Here is a 21001-nt window from a genome sequence, read left to right on the forward strand (position 1 = left end):
TGTAAGGAATACAGCAGTCCTACAGTTATTTTTAAGGAGTTTTAAAACAGGAAATAAAATTTAATGAAATCAAGTACTTCCCATATATTATTTATTTGCTAATATTTATATTACACTTTCACTTTTGCAAACTATGTTCAATGTGAAAAAACCCCCAAACACTATCTATCACTATACATCTGAAAATCTATATTAAGAGTTTTGTATCCTAGGGGGGATTTTCTGTTGTAATGACTACTGTATCTTGCTTTTATGTAACTGGTCATAAGGAAAGCATAAACTTAGTATTATTCTGTGACCTACAGAAGCATAGGCATTATATTTACTTACGGGTAGCCCAGTTCCATGAAGTTATTCCAGGTCTGCTTTAGCACCATTATAATACCCATTTGCATACAGAGATCAATAAGGCATCCACTAGGGTGGCACTACAGAAAAAAAAGAAACAAAAGGTTAAACAGAAATGATGCTGAGTTTTTAATAATTTCTTAAAGACTGTAAATGGATATTAGATAATTTACTTAAAGGAAATTAAATGCCATTCTCTTTAATTTTTAAAAAAATATGAACTCATGGGAGCATATGAGACTGTATCATACCATGAGCCTTTTAAGCCTATAATCTAATTCTCTGCAGAGGTCAGAATCAGTTGAAACCAATGCAGTTTTCACATTAGTGATGCTAGTATGTTGCGCAACTGTGGGTGGGACAGAGGCAAAGGCTAACAAGTTTCTTCAATGATTTCAGTAGTTTTTGGGGAGGGTGACTATGCCTCAAGTCTGCACAGGCAAACAGTTTATGCCTAAAGGATGGACCTAATACTGTTTATTGAGTACTATTTAATGTATATGACTGAGTGGACTATGCAAAGCTAGTATCTTCTTGAAGAACTAAAAATCTCTAACTGTCGAACAACAGTTCTCGGTGTCTCTTGCTGAGTGCTTGCTTGTTTTAGCAGTGGCTCCAGGCCTTGAAGAAGCGGTGCTGCTTTTGGAAGAGATGCTCAGCTAGTACAAATTTAAGTAATTCCACGATTTTTCATCTAGTATTGGAAGAAACAGAAAAGGGCCAAAAACTTTCTGCCCTCAAACAGCATTTTTCACAATTGACTTTGCAGATCCAAACAGTGGAGGTCCAAGCTGTATTGTTAGATCCTGGGTATTATGGATAAGTTGAACAGGTCACTGTCATAGAACTGGAAATATTTCTCTTTAACTTTTGGGGAAAAAAATTTACATTAGTTATGACCTGTAACAAAATGTGATATGAATTTCTTACACATACTGCATTATCAGTGCTCAGAACCAGGGTTCCTGCTGAGGTTTCTGTTGACCTCATTCAGCTTCTCTTTAGATTAACAGGGTGGCAGATAATTTATTTTTTTTAAATTAACTTTTCTAGCATATTATTAAATCGCCATCCTTCTGTTTTTAGGAATCAGTCACATGAGCCAATATAACCTAAGAGACATAGGTGCAGTATTAATGAAATAGCAGTGATGTTACAATCATAACATCACTAATGCACTTTGTACGTTGTGGTCTGACTATGCCAACTGACACTGGACCAGGCTATATCGTGTTACTAAATGTCTTACACTTGGCTTCATCCAACAGGTGAAGAGAGGGCTATTGGAGGGATATCTGGGCATTATATTCTACATTATGTTTCTAATAAGACCTAACACAGATATGGTCAACAAAAGTAAGACTTTTTTTATTAGACATTTCTTCTCTTATTAGACTTTTTTTTTTGCTCTGAGAAAGGCAAAATAGTAGGGACTACTAATAGTAGCTTCCACCAGCAACTGACCCAACCTGTAACACCTAGCTGCTGCTCTTCCCTCCCAAACCTGGTTCTTTGTTCCTCCCATCTCTGCTCCTGCAAGTGAGGTTCTTTCCCTGTTCCCTGCTGCCTCTGTGAGATGATTCAGCCCAGTAACTCATCAGAAAACTAATTCAGCCAGAAAAAGGAAGCATTTCCTGCTGATACAGGGAACTGAATAGGCTCCTCACAGGGTTGAACAAGCCAGAGCCAGTGCAGAGGAAGGAGTAAACTTCTGGGGGAAGTCAAAGGAACAGCAGAACTGTCTTCTTTTGGCAGCAGCAAGCTGTTAGGTCAGCTTGGCCCCTCTCAGACTTTGGAGGGATGTTCAGTGAATTTCTGTCTGCCCGTTTATCAATTTTTCTTTCCTTGAATGTACAGAATTCACTGCTTCAAAATTAGAATGGCTTTTTCAAATTATTCCTTTTTTTGCTAGTATTTGGATGACCTCTATTAATCAAAATATTTAGATATCTGGAAGTGTTTGTAAATTCATGTTGGCAGCATAAGACCTGCATTTTCCACTTGCCATTTGTCATGTATTTGCGAAGTTGTTTCAGTTATTCAGCTGTGAAGCAGGAAAGAAACCATGGGATTTGAGTGTGCGAATAGCAGCACTGGAAGCTACATGACTGATCCAGAAACTGCTGCTGTTCACTTCCAATAACTGTCAAATGGTTTTTGAGTTCTGAATGTATTTGCCAAAAAAATGGGATTGGTCTTTGAGTGACTTGCAAAGCCAACCTCTCATTGCTCTCCAAATCCATTTGGTTTTATAGACATGGAACATTATGCCAGTAGTTCTTTCGGGAAGTTTGTTCAGTTGTTTTGGTCAATTTTCAAGTACATTTTATGTGTCTGGATTTTTAATTTATTATTTTGTTATTTTAGCTCCCTGGTCAGCAAGGCTAGAAAAGCTGAGAAGAAAGGATTTTTTTAGAAGCAAAAAGTTGTCAGATTCATATCTGACTTTGATTAATTTCAAGGATGAAATATTTCCAATGTAAAAATGTGAGTAATGTTTAAACCATTTGATACCACTATCCAAATGTGATGCAAACACTACAACTGCTAGCATTAAAAAGGGCATATATATCAGTATGTCGATGTTTTTGTAGCAGATGGTAGTGTCAGTAGTGTGGAGTTAGACAGCAACTGAAAACCCAGTAACACACTCAAAAATACCTAGACAGAGTTATGTGTCTGCCTCTGCTTGCATTCACTGCATCTGTGGGCAGCAGATAAATCAGTGTGTAGTTAGCGAACACTCACCTCTTCCAGTCTCCACCGGTTTATCAGCCTTAAGTAGGCACCAGGGTGTCCTGTAAATCTTTAACACAGGAATACACATCAACTATGTTGTGTGAGCAGTCTGGTCACAGTAGTAGAAGAAAGCTCACACTGTTGTTTTAATCTAATGTCATCTTAGTGTGATTGATATAACTATAAAAGATGTTATGCTGCAAAAAGATTTGGGGGATTCCTGGAATAATTTCTGTGAAGTGCTAAGTATATTTTTACTTCCAGTTTTATTTCAATACCAAATACTCTGCTGTTGGATATTCAGCATATGCAGAGAAGAGAAAAAAATCTGAATAAAACTGTTCATGTCAGTTTGGAAAATGGCTTTCAACTGCCAGTCCATTTCCTTACACCATAATGTGGGCTATGATATCTGCCTTTCTGCAAAATCAATGAAAATGTTAGTTTTCATTAGGAAAACATAATTTTCTTACTGTCCTCCCATGTTTTCTCCCAAAATGATTCCCACAACTTCCCACATGCAAATAATTCATACTGATGGATTCTTCTACTCAAGCCTTCTCTACTCAAAGGCTCTTCTTTTGCTTTTAGGGGACTTGCAGAAAGAGACATACAGATTTTTATATATATATTTCATTTTCTGTGGAAAAAAACCCCAACTGATGGCTCATAATTCACTCTTAACAGTCCAAATCATATAATAGAAGCAGAAAAGTATTCAGGCAGTTGGACTAGATGATTGTTGTAGGTCCCTTCCAACTGAACTATTCTGTTCTACTCTGAAAGAAAAAGACAGTGTTATTTACTTACCTGTACAAATTACACACATAAAGACAGAGTGAAGTGACCTGCATATATAGTATTGTGGGACGCATCTGTTCCCAGTAATGAAATTGTTAAAAGTTAGCACTGAGACAATGTGGTGCTAGGAAATGAAAACTACGTCTGTTTCTGGGCTTTTGAAAGGAAAATAAAACTGCAATCTGTCCTGCTTTGCTAGTATGGAATTTGCATTTTGAGATGTGTGATAATATGGTCCCATTTTGTTTCATTACAGACAATTTTATTTCTTCTCTCTACTTCATTTTGCACATATGAGGGTGCAGACATCAATCCTACCTTCCAAGGAAGAATGCTATATAAAAGGTAGAGCTATTCAGATTGACAAACTGAAAAAGAAACATTTTCAGAGTGAAGCTGTTCTCCCACTCGGATTCGGTACGAGGCTGCTCTGTGAAGAAAGAGAGCAGAGTTTCAGAGGTTTAATCAGATTAACAATTTCCCTTGGCACAAAGGCTGCACACACCTATCAGAGCTGACAATGTATTTGTCAATTAGTCTGCTGATTTCAAAATATAAGCTGACAGAAGAAATTGTATCCAAAAGCAGCACACAGCAAGTGAGCTTGTAAAGACTTAGAAATCTCTTCTGATATCTGGATACATATATTCCCAGGAGACTGTAAGAAAGTGGTCGAGATAATGTGTATACTAAACATCCCTCCTGGATTCCTGTGTGCTTTACAGGCTCAGGCTCTTCTCGTTTCCTTTTCTGCAACCTACCATAATGACATTGCCAGAAAGCACCCCACTACAATCTGAGTAAGTGCCTTTTTATTAGAGACGTCATACTGAACTGGAGCAAATCCTCCTTGTAATTCTGTTTCATGGATTGGCCCACCATGCTGGCACCTAAGGACTCTACACAGGTATCAGTGGAGTGCCACTGCATGACTCCCTTTCCTTGTCCCAGGGAGCTTATCACAGAAGACTGAGAAAAAATATTTTGCAATGGATGGGGTAAGGCAAATGTGAAAGGGGAAGACATAGTCTTCCCTTCAGGTAGGCCATTAATCTCCATCTAAAGAGATATCAAGACAGAAGTTAACAAAACAACTTCTATGACAACACACCAGTACCATGTCCTGGAACCACTTTCCAGTTGGCAGAAGCTTGTTATTAGTCAACCATTGCTGTGAACAGGAATAATCAGAGGAGAAGAGGAGATACTAATGGTGATTCTGAGTATCATAATGGTAGTACTTACATATTACTTCCAAAGGAGCCTCCAGTAAAGTACTGGAAGTACAGAAACAACAACGATGAACTAGATTCTTTTTAATTAGAGCTGCCCTACCCATGAGGAAATTTCAAACAGATGCATCAACAAAACCATAAAACAGACCATAAATCAACAACTGTGTTAGTGATTTGGAAATGCCTGTCAAGAAACCCAAGTTTGTGTGTATGCCAGTACATACATATTCAGCTAAGCAGAAAGAAATAAAACATTGTGGATTTTTGGTGCCAGTCTGTAGGAAGGACAAGTTTGACTTTAACAAGGCTGCTGCAGCTGAAGCTTTGCTCATATGCCCATCAGAGACAATGGCAATGCTCTAGAAGAGCACAGATGTGAGCTCTGAAAAAGGTCATGTAAAGGCTGAAGAAGGACATCCTGAATGTAGCTTTGCTGCCAATCCCACTCTGAGCTTATTGCACTGATAAAGATCGTTCAAACCAAATCAGGTACTTAGACCATCAGAGTAAAAACCACAAAACAGCCTGAACACTGTCAGAACAGCTTGACCCACTGAGTTTTCATACAGGTGGTACAGCTACAAGAAGCAGATCTACCTTGATGATAACCTGGCAGAAAGTAATCAAGCTTTAAGGTCTCTAGACCATATCCTACTGTCCCCAGGGTGTCACAAGGAGTAAAAGGGCATAGCCTGTGCAAATCACATACTTGAAAGTCATATTTCTCAACTGTAACTAGCAGGTATCTTTTCCATGGACACAGGATGGCAAAAACATTTTAAATTTACAGCATAGAAATGAGGACTCTCAGTCTAATAAGAAACAACAGAATAAAATGCTATCTTACACAGACGTGCTTTGAACACATCATTTATGACTTCCCAGATGTAGAAAAGCCCTGACACTAGCTAAAATCAGCTGTGTGTTTCCTCTGAGCAGACACCAAAATCTGTCCACCTGGTCCAAAATACCTTACTGAACATCATCAACGTACAAAGGTATGCAGAAGCTCAAAATAATCTCCTGAAACCACTTCTACACATGCCATAATATGGTTCGCTTAATAGGCCTTCAGCAAGAGTCTCCTCTCAGGCTTCTAGACACTAAGGAGCCCTTGCCAATTGCCACCAACTACTGCAATCTTCCAGCATGATCAGGATCTCCGGAGACTCTGCCTGAGCCATGGATATATAAATGATAGCCTATTGCTACCCCAGTGACAGTACATGCTGTCCTTAGAAAACATGTTGTCCTTACTCTAGCATAAAGAACACCTTTATGGGCGAGCTGAAAAGATTACAGAAACTTAGAACACCATTAGAGTTTAGGTGTTGGTACAGTTGATGACTCACCAAGTTATTTTCCCTGCAAATTACTGCCCCTCTTAAAGGCATATGTTTGATAGTCAATAAGCACCTTAGTTTCAAGCTATAAATTTGGCTTCCAGAAGTGATTCCCCCATTTTCAGGTCTTCACAAAACCTGAGGGTTATGAGTGCTCAGTCTCTCTGAAAAACTCATGCTTTTTCTCCCAAGGTAACAATTTGTTTAAGTTGTTGCAAGGTAAGGGGTTGGTAAGCATGGCAGGTGGGTGATTGTTGTCACCACTGTCACCACTAATTGAATGGCACTATAGCTTAGTTTATATATTCCTTTATTATAAACTTAAGAAAGACATTCATTCCTATAGATTGCAAATTAATCAGGATTTTTCATATTTATACAGACAGTTTGAATGCTATCACAGTATAGGGAACAAAAAATCAGTACAATATAATTCAATTTTGTATTTAACATTGCTTACCTAAATTTGTCAGGAAAAGAGCAACCTTTTCATACAGCTGTAACAGAAAAGAAACAGCCTCTTAAGAAAGACATTAATTCCTATAGATTGCAAATTAATCAGGATTTTTCATATTTATACAGACAGTTTGAATGCTATCACAGTATAGGGAACAAAAAATCAGTACAATATAATTCAATTTTTGTATTTAACTTGCTTACCTAAATTTGTCAGGAAAAGAGCAACCTTTTCATACAGCTGTAACAGAGAAGAAACAGCCTCTTAGATATGTGACAAACTCAAAAATATAGAACTGCTTTCTAAGTAGAGTAACTGCTCTTACATGTTAAATCTGACATCCAGATGGTCTCTGTGATGTTCTGATAATGATGATAATAAAACTATGTAGTAATAATACAATAATGATAAATCAAACAAGGAACAGTAATATTTTTAAAGCTTATACTCAGCTCTTTTCATCTACAATATATGGAGAAAAAAAATTGTGTCACTGTCCCTATTTTACATACACAGTGAAAAAGGGTCAGATAACTTTTCCAAAAACACAAAGCAGAACAATAGCACAACTGGCATTTTTGTTTTAGTTACTTATGGAACATTTATCTCACAAAAAAAATCACCCTAGTAAGAGCATGCTCTGGTATGCTGGGTATTTTGGGCTTTTTGGTTTTGTCTGGGATTTTTTTGGTGCTGAAAGGAAAGACACTGGGGAGACAGGGTTGCTTCAGAGAAAGTCTTTAGTAATCCCCATCACCAGACACATTTCTTACTCTGAGTCTGTGACATTGTTCTAAATCCTAAGTGCTACTTTCTGCGCTTAGCAGATACCATGCTCTCAAACTCTCTGGGAGACTGCTAACTTCATAAAGCTTACAAAAACTAACTTAGAGAGTTTTCACAATTAGTATTTACAAAGGTGTTTTGAACCTGTGAAGTACATCACCACCAACATCAGTCTTAGTGTAAATTAATACGATTTCCATTTGCTTTAAAGGAGTCTGGAGCCTGTTCCCACAAAATGCTAAATGTCCTTAACTCTCACTGATGCCTACAGGGATACAAAGCTCCTCATATTTCAGGCTCAAGCACTTACTTATTCCTAAAGTGCATATCAGCAATGTTTCTCTTCATTTGCAGTTATCCTTATAAACTCTTGCTTAAATTGAGTTATGTACAATTTACAGATCAAACTGCCTGCTTAAGAACTGAAGTCACCCTGAATTATCTCATCCATGTTAACAACCACTTCTTGCTTAGAATAGCTTTTTGCTGCCTTTAGAGTAAACAGTTTTGTTTCAAGTAATGAAAAAGGTGGCTTCTTCTACGTTTAAAAGCATCTCTTAAGGGCAACTGCAAAAGTGCTAAATGTCTGGGTGGTTTATATCCTGATCCCAGCAGGGAGTGTGCTATTTTATAAATGTACATTGCTCTGCAGAAGGGGGTATCAAAACTGTATTTTGTTGCTATTCCTCCTGGAACAGTAAGACTGTGTTAGAGATTCTGTTAACAATGTTTGGATCTAATTATCTGCTACTGCAGCTTATCGATACTAGTCCCAAGGGGCCTTGTTTAGGATCATATTCTGTTCTGTGTTCATATTTTCTATGGGCGGTATCACTGGAATTAACAGGTTTTATTAACCTTGGTAAAGCTAATGATTGTTCCCAGGTCAGGCTGCATGATTATCTGGGAGACATTATGCTTGAAGGTCATTTCATTTTGTCATGATGGATGTGTCAGTGTATGTACCTAGCTCTCAGAGCATCCACTCTAGAAGTTTCTTTTGGTTTAGACCTTTCCCCTGATGCTTAGAGAGGTTGCCAACTTGTATCAGAATCACTGGCGGTTTTCCAGGCTTCCTAGCAGCGAATTCCCTACTGTTATATACATCTTGGTCCATTCTGGTTTTATTACTGTATCTTTGCTTGCTCTCCTGCTACTTTTCTTGAGTCACAGTTTGTAGAGGATTCAACTACCTGAATTGCTCCTGGGGATTTTTTTTTTTTTGCCAAAATAAATCCCACTACTGTCCTTCAGTAAACTACATTAATCCATCACGGGAAGTGAGGAATTATGTTCTTAAGTCCTTCTTTTGAAAAGCTCATGCAGTTTCATATTTTGGGGATCTTTTGTTTCCATGAGCTATATCCAGATCTAAGGCTGTGGTGTTTATTGCATGGTAATGAGTATAATGCTTAAGAACTCCATCTTTGCAGTGCTCTATTTATTTGATGTATTTTAGGGAATAAAACAAAGTTTCTCAAAAGGCACCTTCAAGCCATCTTCCATTACTTTAAAAATTTCTCTAAGCTGTAAAACTCTTTGAGAAACAAGTAATTTTGTTTGTGCAGTATTTCTTTGTTGCTGCTTCACTGCATATACAATGACTTATACTGAGAGCTTGGAAATGGATGTTGTACTGACATAGATATATATAGTTTTCTTTTTATTTCTTCTATGCTTATTGTGTGCTCTAGGTAGATTAAAGAAACCCGCCCAAAGCTGCAGGCAACAAACAATAAATCAAAAATAACATAAAAGAAGAGAGTCATCAGTACAAATTCAGAGGGAATAACAGCTTTCACCTCTTCTTTCTGCCCTTTCTCAGCCTATAGTCCTATCTTAGGGAAAACACAGGAAAGCCAACAGCTTAATAGACTGTCCTAGTCACCAATCCAGTCTTGCCTATGCCAAAAGGAGAAGTGAAGTCCTACCTCTTGGAATTTCCTGCTATATAAACAAGGGGCTGTTCAAATCAACTTTTAGATGAAATGGAAATGCTTGGGTATTGCACAGGAAAGAAAGTAGTCTCCAAGCCAGCACTTGGAAATGTGCAGGCCTGAAATAACATCTTATATTTCCCCTAGGAAGTAAGTCAGCATCTCTCTTGGAGCAAAGCCTAACATGCTTTTTGCAGAAGACACTTGCTACTGAGTGGGTAGAGATACTCCACCCTGGTTCCAGTATCTGGATGGCTTGGAGGTTGATCCCTCCTCTGCCTTAAAATGCATTCTTATAATGTCAGTTGACAAAAACCTGATAGTAAAAGGCCATATACCTCTTGCCAAGAGCAACTAATAGAAGACACATTGCTATCACAGCAATATACAGAAGTACCTGCATCTCGATGGAACGATGAAACTCATTCCCCATCTAATCTATGCTATACTTAGTCTTATGGGGGCTGTTACCACATAGAAATTCCCTTTTTGTCTTTGTCCCAAGTCTGGTTCCAAACCAGTTCACAATAACCTGACCTCAGCCAGCCCCCCTACAATGCACCCAGACCATGTCTCTCATGTACCCTGGCAAAGGCCATAGGCAGCTCATGGAACAAGTCACGTCTGCTCAAGCCTCGTGAAGTTTTCAGCCCAAGGGAGTTCTCCTGCATATGGACATTATGTCTGTATATGCATATCCTCACTGGTAAACTCCTGCGAAAACTGAAGCTGGAATTACTGACACTAGTATAAATAAGAATTAAGCTTGGCCACTGTGTTTAAAAAATAACATCAAAACACTAATTAAAAAGAAGAATATTAATGAAATGGACTGAAACCTGCAAACAAAGGAAAAAAGGAGGCAGCGGATAAAACAGGAGTACAGACATGTCTCCCTAAAATATTTTTTAGAACATTCAAACATGCTTTACATAACGTTTTGGGTTTGGAATTGTACTTTACATAAATAGCGAATGATGTCCATAAACAATAATGCCATGTCTGGCTTAGCGAGACACTCCCTTCCCGCTGAAAAAGGAACCAAAAGCATTCAGTGGTCTGCAGACTGAGATATCTACTGATCCGATGGCTCAGGTATAACTTTGGATATGTTAGTTTTACTCACCACATTCAGTAGCATGATGATGCAAAAGTTGATGCACACTGCAGTCCCTGTAGTTGCAACCTGAGAGTTATTCCTGATTAAAGCCCACTTAAAGGCAGCAAAAGTGCTGACAGTCACAACACGGTAAATAACAATGCCAAAAACAGCAGCAATCACCACACAGATCTAAAGGAAGAAAAAATCAGAGAGAAGAACCTGAAAACTTTCAATAGAACAGGAGTTTACGTCTCCCTGAAACTATGAAAACTAAAAAAATGAAATGAAAGACTTGAAAAATACATCCATTTTGATTCCAGAGAAAGGTTTCAGCGTGAATATTATTCTTATTGTGAAGTCCTTTTTATTTTCCATAATGCAAAATATCTTTGAAATAATTTTAAAATAATTTTTAGTTTTAAACATGCTCTTGAAAATGTATCTCTTCCTTAGCATTAATGTGGGAAACAGTGTTGCCAGCTCTGGGAATTAGAAATTTTCCTTACAGGCATGTTCCACGATGTGCAAAGGCTAGTCTCAAGCTGATGTCCCAGCTTGATGGTGTCATTTTTGGGATGGATTTTTTGCTTTGATGGACTTCACACTTACAGGAAAAAATGTCTCCATTTGTAAGCACTACCTCAACAACAACCCTGGCAAGCTACCTCAGCAAGCTGTTTCTTGCTACAGTTCTGGAAAGATTCTATCTAGGGAAGGTAACAAATTCAACTGCCCTTGTAATTTCTTCTCTGATGAGACTTTCAGCAAATGTGACAGTTATAATGTGAAAAGCCATGCAGCTGAGCCAGGCTGCTAAATCACTTGATGTTCCATATGCAACAGTTGAGCACTAAATGACAACTGTTTTCCATCGTGACCAATTTATGTCACAGTTTAGCAAGCCACCTAAAGGACAAACAGTTGGGAATTAGCGTGGGTGACTCATCTCATAGAAACTCTGACACAGTACCTGTTAGCTACCTTATTAGATAAGGAGAGAGAGTTTCTTCAGTAGAAGACAGATGATTATTTGCAAAAGATAGGTGTATTCCAAGGTTATGCATAGACAACTTAAACCTATCAAAACTGAAGTATATCTAAGCTAATTTAATGGGCAAAATGATTTTGAAAACACTGAATGCTAATCAAGCTGTTTTTATATTTTATGAGTTACTGAACTGATCGACATAATCCCAGTGCAGACGAAAAAGAAAAGTGTGTGTGACGAAGGGCTAGTTTATTAGATTTTCTGCTACCACATTGGCAGCTCATAGAAACATTACAAAGTTACCAAGCTAGAGGATTGCCTCTGGATTCCCTGCATAGTCTTGAGGGGAAGAAGGACCACTTTCCTTTGTTAACAGGGAATCACTAACCTGATTCAAGCTGTATTAGTAACTGCACTGTGAGAGTCAATGCTCTGAAATGTTGAGAACTGCTCTAACTCGAAGTTTTGATAAGCGTATATCTCCTGTGCTTAAAGCTATAATTTTTAAGGAATATTTTTACCTAAATGGGGGAAAATTCAGATTTTTTCTAACTCATTGGAAGCTCATGCTATGCCAGTAATAAAAAATATCTTCAGTGAAAATAATCCTTGTCCTGTTTCAAGGACTGTTATGGGGACAATTTGTGGTGCATGCAATTCAGAGCAAGGCTACTCTCTGACACTTTGAGCAAGATCTATCACTAGGCTAAGATCAATGACTGCCTTTGCAAAGGGTAGGGAGTGAAAAGTGTCCCCCCTTCAAGAAAAAAATGTAGGGAAAATGCAAAATGTTGCAGGTGTACAACCAATTCTGAGCAGAGACTGCAGTCCAGAGCAGATATAGTGTCTTCAAGGGCTGAGTCAGACAGTATGTTGGCTCCTCATGCCCAGTGTTTCTCTGTGTGTCTCTTTCCATCCACCTGACACAGCAGAGCACAGTTCATCTCAATATTGCTCTTGCCTTTCTTGTCCAAGATTGCTTTGGAAAATTTTGAAGCCATCAGTTTCTTACAAACCCTCTGCCCTATTCCCTCCCGTCTCATTCAAACACAAAGTTACTGCGCTAGCTCACCCACCTGGCTCTCCACAGCTCCTGAAGTTATACACATGTATCATTTTCTAGCCTCTGGGAAAAGCCCTAGTAAATTCCATGAGGGTCTGAGTTGATGCCAGCTGTGTTTTCAAGACCAATCCTACCACTGCTGTTGTCATGTGAATAACAGTGAATAATACATTCAGTGAAATTAGAGGATGGGGGCATTTCAGCAGAAATGCATGCAGCGCTCTGTTAGGAGAGATTTTGCTGCTGCATTTAGTTTTGCACTTTGGAAGGGGGAGAGATGCCTCATTTTAGGCAAGGAACATCGGTTTCTCCATTTCAATTGCACTAGGAATATGAACCCTCTTTCCTTACCTCCTCAATACACTGAAAAACTAGGACATATTAACATCATTAAGCACTCTAGGCATCTTAGTTATGTTCTCTGTAGAGATTACAAAGAACGACTGCCTCTTCCATGACATCTCTCCCCATCACTCTGCACTGTCTACACAGGGAAGGCAAGGAAATCAGTGAGCTAATTCAGCCAGCTGAAGTTGGTGTCTAAATGTGGTAGCGTCACCATTCCGGTATGTGTGTCACTACATATAGCCTTATGTGTTTAGCATTGAAGGAAGGACTTAACTATCTGTGAGACTCAGTGAAGAGTAAACTAGTGTGGGACTTTACAGAAACTCAGGCTATTTGCTGCGTACAGATTTTCAGCCTGCAGTAAACATGCTAGAGCTCATTTCATTTTCAAGCAGTCATATCCAATACCTCCATACTCTCTCAACAGAGATAATGTTATCTTGTATTTTTTCAGCTGGTAAATAAATAAAAGTTCTCAAACCATAAAAAATATTCCAGATGCAGAAACAATAAGTCTGCTGCATTTATCTGCAAATGCTTGATAAGGCTCTGGCTTCCCGGATATGGGGTTCATTCGTTCTTTCTTGGAGTACTTGGCTTCAAACTGCGGACGTATTTCCTCCTAAAGAACAGACAGACAATGTTTATATACAGCACAGCTAGGAAAGATTCTGTAGGAAACTTCAGATCATTTATCAGATCACTGTTATTGGGAATTACATCTTTGAATTCAGCAGCTGGCACAGCTACTATAAAAGCTGAGCTGGGAAATCAGGTCTCCTTCATGAGAACTAGAATAAATCACTGTACCCATAAAACCATATTGGAAGTATTTAGTAAACTCCCCAATTAGCTACACATCTAAACAATGCTTTTTCAAACTATATGGCTGTAAGCCAAATAATTTTAAGGTTGATACCACAGAGTTTTCCAGCCTAGTATTATCCTATTGATACTGGAATTCTACAACAAAGCAAAAAGAAAAAAAACAACAAACCTCCTTTTTCCAAACCCAATTGCAGTTTGCTAGGTAATTGGTTACCTTCCCATTATCAGCAAAAGTTTCTCAGCATTTGAAGAAGGAGCCATGCCATCTAATATTGCTCAGCTCCTTCCTAACTTGGACAATATTATTAGCAGGAACAGCTTTCAGCAGCAGAAATGTCAAGTCCTGCTTTGCCATAAAAACTCTCTTCTGAAAAGAAACCTGGGGATTTTTTGCAGGGAGACTTGGTTACATCTGTTTATAGCCTTGTCAGAAGACAGGGTTCACGCTTAGTTTGGGTAAGACCTCACAGTTTTCAGCTGCAGTAGGGCTACCCCACTGCCCTGCCATCTGGGAGGTTCACCAATAGCCGTGTGTCCTGTGCCACCTCACCCAAGTCGGACATCGAGGATGCTGTGAGAGATGAGAGAAAGCACCAGGCTGCGAAGATGGACTCTCAAAGCTGCTAGCAGTCCATATACATTAGATCAAGTTTTACAATGCTCTGATGCATACTGGAGAACTGGCCCATGGTACAGCTGGCTACAAGGGAGCACAAAGGCAGCTATGGACTGTCTTTGCAGCTTTTCTACCAGGCCTCTGCTGTGCATTTCTTTGTAACAACAAAGAACTCAGCTTACCAATTTCAGTCACTTCCAAGCCTTCAACTGCATTTAATTTAACTTTGACTGACTGAAAGTTGTAAATGACCGGACCTTAAATGACTGCATTGAAATAGGTGAAAGTTAACTGCTCATACAAGTCTTTAGAATGTGAATAAAAATAAGATATCCTAAAATCCTACATCCTTTTTATAAAATTCCCCGGGGGAAAAGAAAAAAAATAAAGTAATGTCATTCTCATTCTCTCCAATTTTGAAGGCACTTTCTCAATACAGTTAATTTCCAAATTCAAGCAGCAACCTGGTAACATGGTATTAAAAAAAAGTTGAGGCATGTATGCTCAGCTGCAATGCCTGTGTAACTAATTATGTGCTTGAGGGAACCAGCCCTACATCAGCTACATACAAAGGCTAAGCACGTTTCTGTGAAGGCAGGATAACACCTTGCTCTTATACTACCGTGCTCAAGCTGTTCCTGCCATATCAGGGCTGAAGGCTGCTGAGCAGACCATAATCTAGCAAAAGAAACAATGCAAGTAGTATTCCCGTGTGCCCAGGGACATGCAGAAGGACAGCGTGATAGCACTGAAGCAGGGCGCTTGAGAATTGCACCCTGTAGACTGTGCAAGGACTCTGCCAGCTGACTTACCAAGTCATATACAAGAAGCCCTTTCTTCTCTGCAGCTCTCTCTAAGCCAAGGTTTGATTATCTTTTACAGTCTCCACTATAGGGAAGTCCTTATCATATCCACCCGTCCATGAATCTAGGTATCTCCTATGATCTCCAGTCAATTCAGATAATAGCAAATGCTATTTTTACAGCTACATCTCCACCCAAAACTGAAACTCTGGCATTAACCTTCATACCTGTTTAATGACACTCAGCAATGCTGAGCACAGCTTGGGGCAGGAAGTGAACAGTACTGTATCTGGCTGAGGTTAATGATATAAAGAAAGTGACACTGAAGAAAAAGAAAAAAGTACGCTGTAAATAGCAACAGAAGCCGTATTTCAGCTGGGAGTGCCAGAAACTCTGCTCAGTTGGTTTCTTGTTGCACACCCAGCCAAGACCCAGTTACTCTCCATGTCTCCCACCTTGCACCTCATTTACAAGAAAAGGAAATCCAGATATGTAGGGTTGAAAGAGCCAGAACACAGTCAGCCCATGTCCCCAGGCTGGGGGACACTGCAGGAGCTGCTGCATGCCTTCCTTGGGTGAAAATCTAAAGTGGTGAGGAATTCACAAGGTTGCATATCTGAACAAATTTAATTCTTCTTCCCATCGTCTTCATTGTTTCATTTCTTCGTCTCTTCATTTAGAACAGCAAAGTGATAACAAAGTGATAGGAAGCCTTATAAATGTTTCTTTTTTCCTATCTATTGTTGGTAGGAATTAATAAATTTCCCTCTGTAGCAAAACCTTATTTTTCAATTTGACAATGAAAATTAAAGCAAGCAAAAGCTAGACATAGCAGATAATGTTAATAAAAATAACAATCTTCATTAACAAAAGCTTGTGACTTAAAACGGTAATTAGAACTCTTTAATTGATTTCTTTGAAATAGCTAATAAAAGAAATCGGCTGATTTTGTCCAGTGATAACTGAATGGAATGTAGAGAAGAAATCTAATTAGCAGTGATTTTATTAGAAAGTAGCACTTTTAGGAGTAAAATTTTCACCTTATGGAGACAAAATTCTCACTGACATCTCACTGGCATGTATAACTTCATGATCAAACTCCGCAGGATGTGTCTTTTTCAATCTACATAAAACAGACCGTTCTCCTTCCTTCCTGCTTCTCAAACATGGATCATTCCAATTCTTTACTCACAGGAGAAACCATACTGATTTCTGGAGTATCAAATATGGATTAATGTGCACTGCCTTAGGCCAGATCTTTGTGCAGCGCCTTAGGCCAGATCTTTCTTCACTAGAAGAGCTACTCTAAATTTCTTTGTGAAATATATCCTTTTCTTTCAGGAGGTTTCCAAGTCCTTCAACAGGTGAATTCTTGCAGGAGTCCTATCCTTCCTAGTCCAAGGATATATAGTCCTCTATAGCCCAGATGTAGAAAAGGGATTTGTAAAAGATTGAAAATCTGCATCTTGATCACTGGGACAATGATAGCACCTCCAGAAGTAAGCCTTCTTGCAAAGCCTGTGGTTTGCAGGTCATCCTGCTTGCAGCTGAAGGCAATGGCAAAGTGAAGAGGTGGACTTTGAACCACAGAATGGGGAAACGATCTCAACGCTTTTTCATCTGGGACACCTGCTTCTAAACTGTGACTGTCTCGGGCAAAGTCCTGCAAAGACCCCAGTGCCAATGGAAAAGTGCAGCATTCCACACTCAAGAAGAGGAGGCTGTGGTCCATACAGCTGACCTTAAAGCAAGGATAAGCTTGAGTTGTGCAGTAGGTATGGGCACTGGCAGCTGTAGCATCTTCAGAGAAGACACCTCTGGGAGGCAATCGGCTCCCACTCTTGGGATCCCACTAAACGCTGAACAAAGGAGGAACTGATGCCTCAAATGGCAATGAGATACTGATGCTCTGATGACTGATCACATAAATCTTTGAGAAGCAGCCAGTTGAGTTCCTACTGGCATTTTTAACCTCTAATTTGAGAGAGGATGTTACCATCTGGCACACTGCTTCTGAAAAGATTGCTACCTCCTGCTGTAGAGACTTATAAAACTCCCTCTAGAACTGTAAGAAGGTGCAATGAATAGCTCTGGAGCAGGTACATTCACCATGGCCCCAGGGCACCTGACTGAGGTCTTTGTTGACAGAGCTCACTGGAAAAAGCCTGGTGTGAGAATAAAAGACCAGCTGACCATCAGCAGGGAGCAGGTATCCTCTGAAAATTACCAACATGCATATGTCATCCTGCAGGCCAAACTGAAATAATCTGCCAGTGGAACATAAGCATCTCTTATAAAAAATAATGTTATTTAACAGACATCATAAAATAAACACATTATATTTCTATGAGGATAGTTTCAACTACCAGAAGCTCTTTCAAGGCTTTCTGACTGGAAGAGGAAAAATCTAGGAACTCTACTCTCTTCTGCCTTTTCAGTATTTATTCCAGCTAAAGGCTTTGTTGCATAGGCGTGGTAATGCTCTTCCAAAAAAGCTTAGAAAGCAGAGAGCGAATCTTCCATGGGAATTTTTTCCTCCAGGCTCTGCAAGAGGACATGCACTTTCAGTAGTAGCAGCAAGGTTGTAAGAGGAGTTTGGGCACGTGCATAAAGAGGAGAGGGAAACAGAATGGGGAGTGGTCCTGAATGGGCTTGGAGCCATTGTGCTCACACCTGAGCAAAAGACTCCTCTAAGCATTACCACACCAGCCAGAAATCACTTAGTATTATTACATGAAAAGAAAAAAAGAAAAAAAAAAAAAAAGCAAAGCATCAGTTAAGGACAACATTACCAGGATATTCAATATTTGTAAATCAACTGATCATAGAAGATTCAGGTGGATGGCTTTATAAATCAGCATAATCCCAAATCCAGGTAGGTTAAATGGTGAAAGGTGCAGATATATAACATCCCAAACTATAAACATCTGTAAGACCAGGCTTCCTGGGAAAAACATAAAAAGGGCCTCATACTGTATTTGCGTGTGTATTTTGTTAGTTTAAAGGCTCCTTCTCATTCTGGGGACACTGAGCTATAATCCTGACTTGGAAACAGCAATCTGGTACATCTGTCTTTTGCCTTAGCTGTCAGCAGCAGCAGTGGTTTTTTTGCAACTAGCCATGAGAGGACATGATCACTGCAGGTCAGTCCTGACCAATATTTGAACCTCAGGTAGGACTATCTCAGTGTGGTCTCTCTGTGACTCGTCAGCATTGGCAAGAGCAGGCTGCTAATCTCAGGAGAGTTAAATCAGTATTAGAGTATTTTCTAAATATATGACAATAGTCCTGAAGTATCACCAAGAATTGCAAGAATCACACGTGCACAAATAATGATGTTCCTGTTTCTATAAAGAAACCAATTTCCAGTTATGTAAGGTATTTCATTTTATATTCTTGGATTATTTTCTTAGTCATTAAGCATTTTAAAAAAATCCTACCAGCAAATGAGCAATTGTACGGTTTCATGGCCTCATTGAACTGCATTGTCTCATAGAGATAAAAATCCCATAACTCAGAAGTCTGTTTGCTGGCAAGATTAAGGAAAAAGAAATTCTTCCACAGAGGCAGCAATATTGAAGTTCAACTGCATTGAGACCACTACAGCAGCCTCTTACAGGCCCTCCAAGTGCTTCAGGACAGTCTCTGGAGAGGAAGGAGGGCAGACTCTGTGGACACCTGTATGTCCAAATCCCACTCGAGGAGCACTTTTTCTGCCACACCTACTGAATCTTGCTTTTCTTCTGCATAATAAAACCTTCTAGTTCCACTTAGACCTCAGCTCTCAGTCCCAAGAGCATGCTGTTTCTTTCTGGTAACCACCACAGAAGAAGGTTAAGGCTATTTTTCGCTGTTTAGTTTCCTCCGTAAGGGGATTTCCTCTACCAACAGAGGATGAGTTAAGTCCTTTGAGTCCTCCCTCGGTCTCTCCGCAGTACTGTATACTTAGGTAACCAGCACCTGAACATTCAGAAGCTGGTACAAGCCTCACAAGGCTCTCTCTCCATCAATATTCTTAGTGGCTATCTAAAAGAATAGATAAAACTCATACTTCATGGTACCCTGGGCTGTCAAGAATTTCTTGCCAAAATTCATGGTACCCTGGGCTGTCAAGAATTTCCTTGGATTCAAAAGCAAAATCTGTTAGCTTCCCCCAAAGTGCACTTTTTTTCCTGAAATATCCCACAACGATAGCCACTGATACGTTGAAATTAATTTAGATTTACAAAGGTGTAAAAAGAGAGGACAGTTTGGCCTGGGGAAAGTTTCTTCACATTCCAGAGGAAACATCTGTGGAGAAAAATGCTTGTTTCCTAGTTTATGAAGATTTGAAGAATTAATTGAAAATAAATCCAAAAGAAAAACATGCTTACATTTTTAACCAAATCTTTTTGTATTAAAGATTAAGCAGCACGCAGCACATTTTTTTATACAAACCTCTTCTTCTTCCCAGTCTATCAAGTCCCAGTCATAAGCAATTACTGCTCGCCTTCTTTTCCAAAACTCCAGAAAAACAGTTGCTGGAGCAAATAGAAAAAAAAATACAAAGTTGTTTTTAAGTCAAGAAAATATTAACTACTATCACAGAACTGTTGAATGAAGCTGTTACATTATTTTCATTTCTTTGCATAAATGGGTTCCTTTGAACAGCAAATCATGCTGATGATCAAAACTGCTTTCAAAAAGCATTGCTTTCTAAGGATTACTTTGCTTCCTTCAAGTATGATTGAGGCTTTAGAGATTTCATTTAGCGCTAAATGAGAATGTTTAATTTCTAACCAACCAAGGGAGGACTCTCAAAGAATAAAATTGCTCCCGTGAGTCATCATTACCAGATATAGCAGATTTCTGATGAAACTACAAGTTTCTTGGGGCTATTGTAGATAAAGCAGAAACACTCCTTCTTTGAAGACCATTTACAATACACAGAAGCCAGAACCCAGAAGCAGCACATTCCAGTGCATGTGCAAATCTGTAGACTACTACTGAGGAAATGGGAACTTTTGTCTTACACCTTCCTAATCCAGACCACTTCTTTTACACTACGTGAGTGTGTATATGCGGTGTGGCATTAACATCTGACAATTAAACACTCTGTGCTGTAGAGACCTTATCGACAGAGTTCAAGATAGTGTAATATGCCTGTACATGACTGTGCTTCCATTTTGTGATGGAAAGAACAATCAAGGAAGCACTCAGTCATAAAATAATATGTTCATATTCTGGAGATTAATACTGAGCCTGTTTGTGGTTATAGTTTTTTTTAATTTGTTTTGTTACAAGAATGTAGAAGCTGCCTAAAGCTAACACAAATCAATGGAAAGGCTTCCTCTCCCGCTGTGAGGTTTGGCTCTTCCCTTTATTGCTCACTGAAAAGCATCAGGCTGATAACCACAGAGAACATAAACCTCTTCGTTCATGACCTAACACAGTATCAGCTGTAAAAGTGTCACAATAGCCTGACAATATGTTCCACATCCAGTCCTAAAAGTATCTCCTTAATGGACTATCTGCCCTACTGCAGCATATTGATAAAGATGTGACATGATACTAAGCACTGGCATCAGTTTGGTGAAAGTGAATTTTTAGCCAGTAAGAATTATTGTA

At 39.1% G+C, this 21001-nt stretch overlaps 1 protein-coding gene across 1 annotated transcript in view; it reads right to left on the bottom strand.

Annotated features, from left to right (window-relative positions):
• The window catches only part of ANO4 (anoctamin 4), a 142961-nt gene that overhangs the window by 15746 nt on the left and 106214 nt on the right, over positions 1-21001 (bottom strand). Inside the window, exons 13-19 of the mRNA XM_019473288.1 lie at positions 19832-19914; positions 13629-13769; positions 10773-10937; positions 7127-7163; positions 4207-4318; positions 3097-3154; positions 331-428 (exon numbers count right to left, since the gene is read on the bottom strand). Coding sequence (XP_019328833.1) covers positions 331-428; positions 3097-3154; positions 4207-4318; positions 7127-7163; positions 10773-10937; positions 13629-13769; positions 19832-19914 — 694 coding nt within the window. The remainder of the gene's footprint in view (positions 1-330; positions 429-3096; positions 3155-4206; positions 4319-7126; positions 7164-10772; positions 10938-13628; positions 13770-19831; positions 19915-21001) is intronic.

The sequence above is a fragment of the Aptenodytes forsteri genome, unplaced genomic scaffold (assembly GCF_000699145.1).
Source record: "Aptenodytes forsteri isolate BGI_AS27 unplaced genomic scaffold, ASM69914v1 Scaffold60, whole genome shotgun sequence".
Taxonomy (NCBI): Eukaryota; Metazoa; Chordata; class Aves; order Sphenisciformes; family Spheniscidae; genus Aptenodytes; species Aptenodytes forsteri.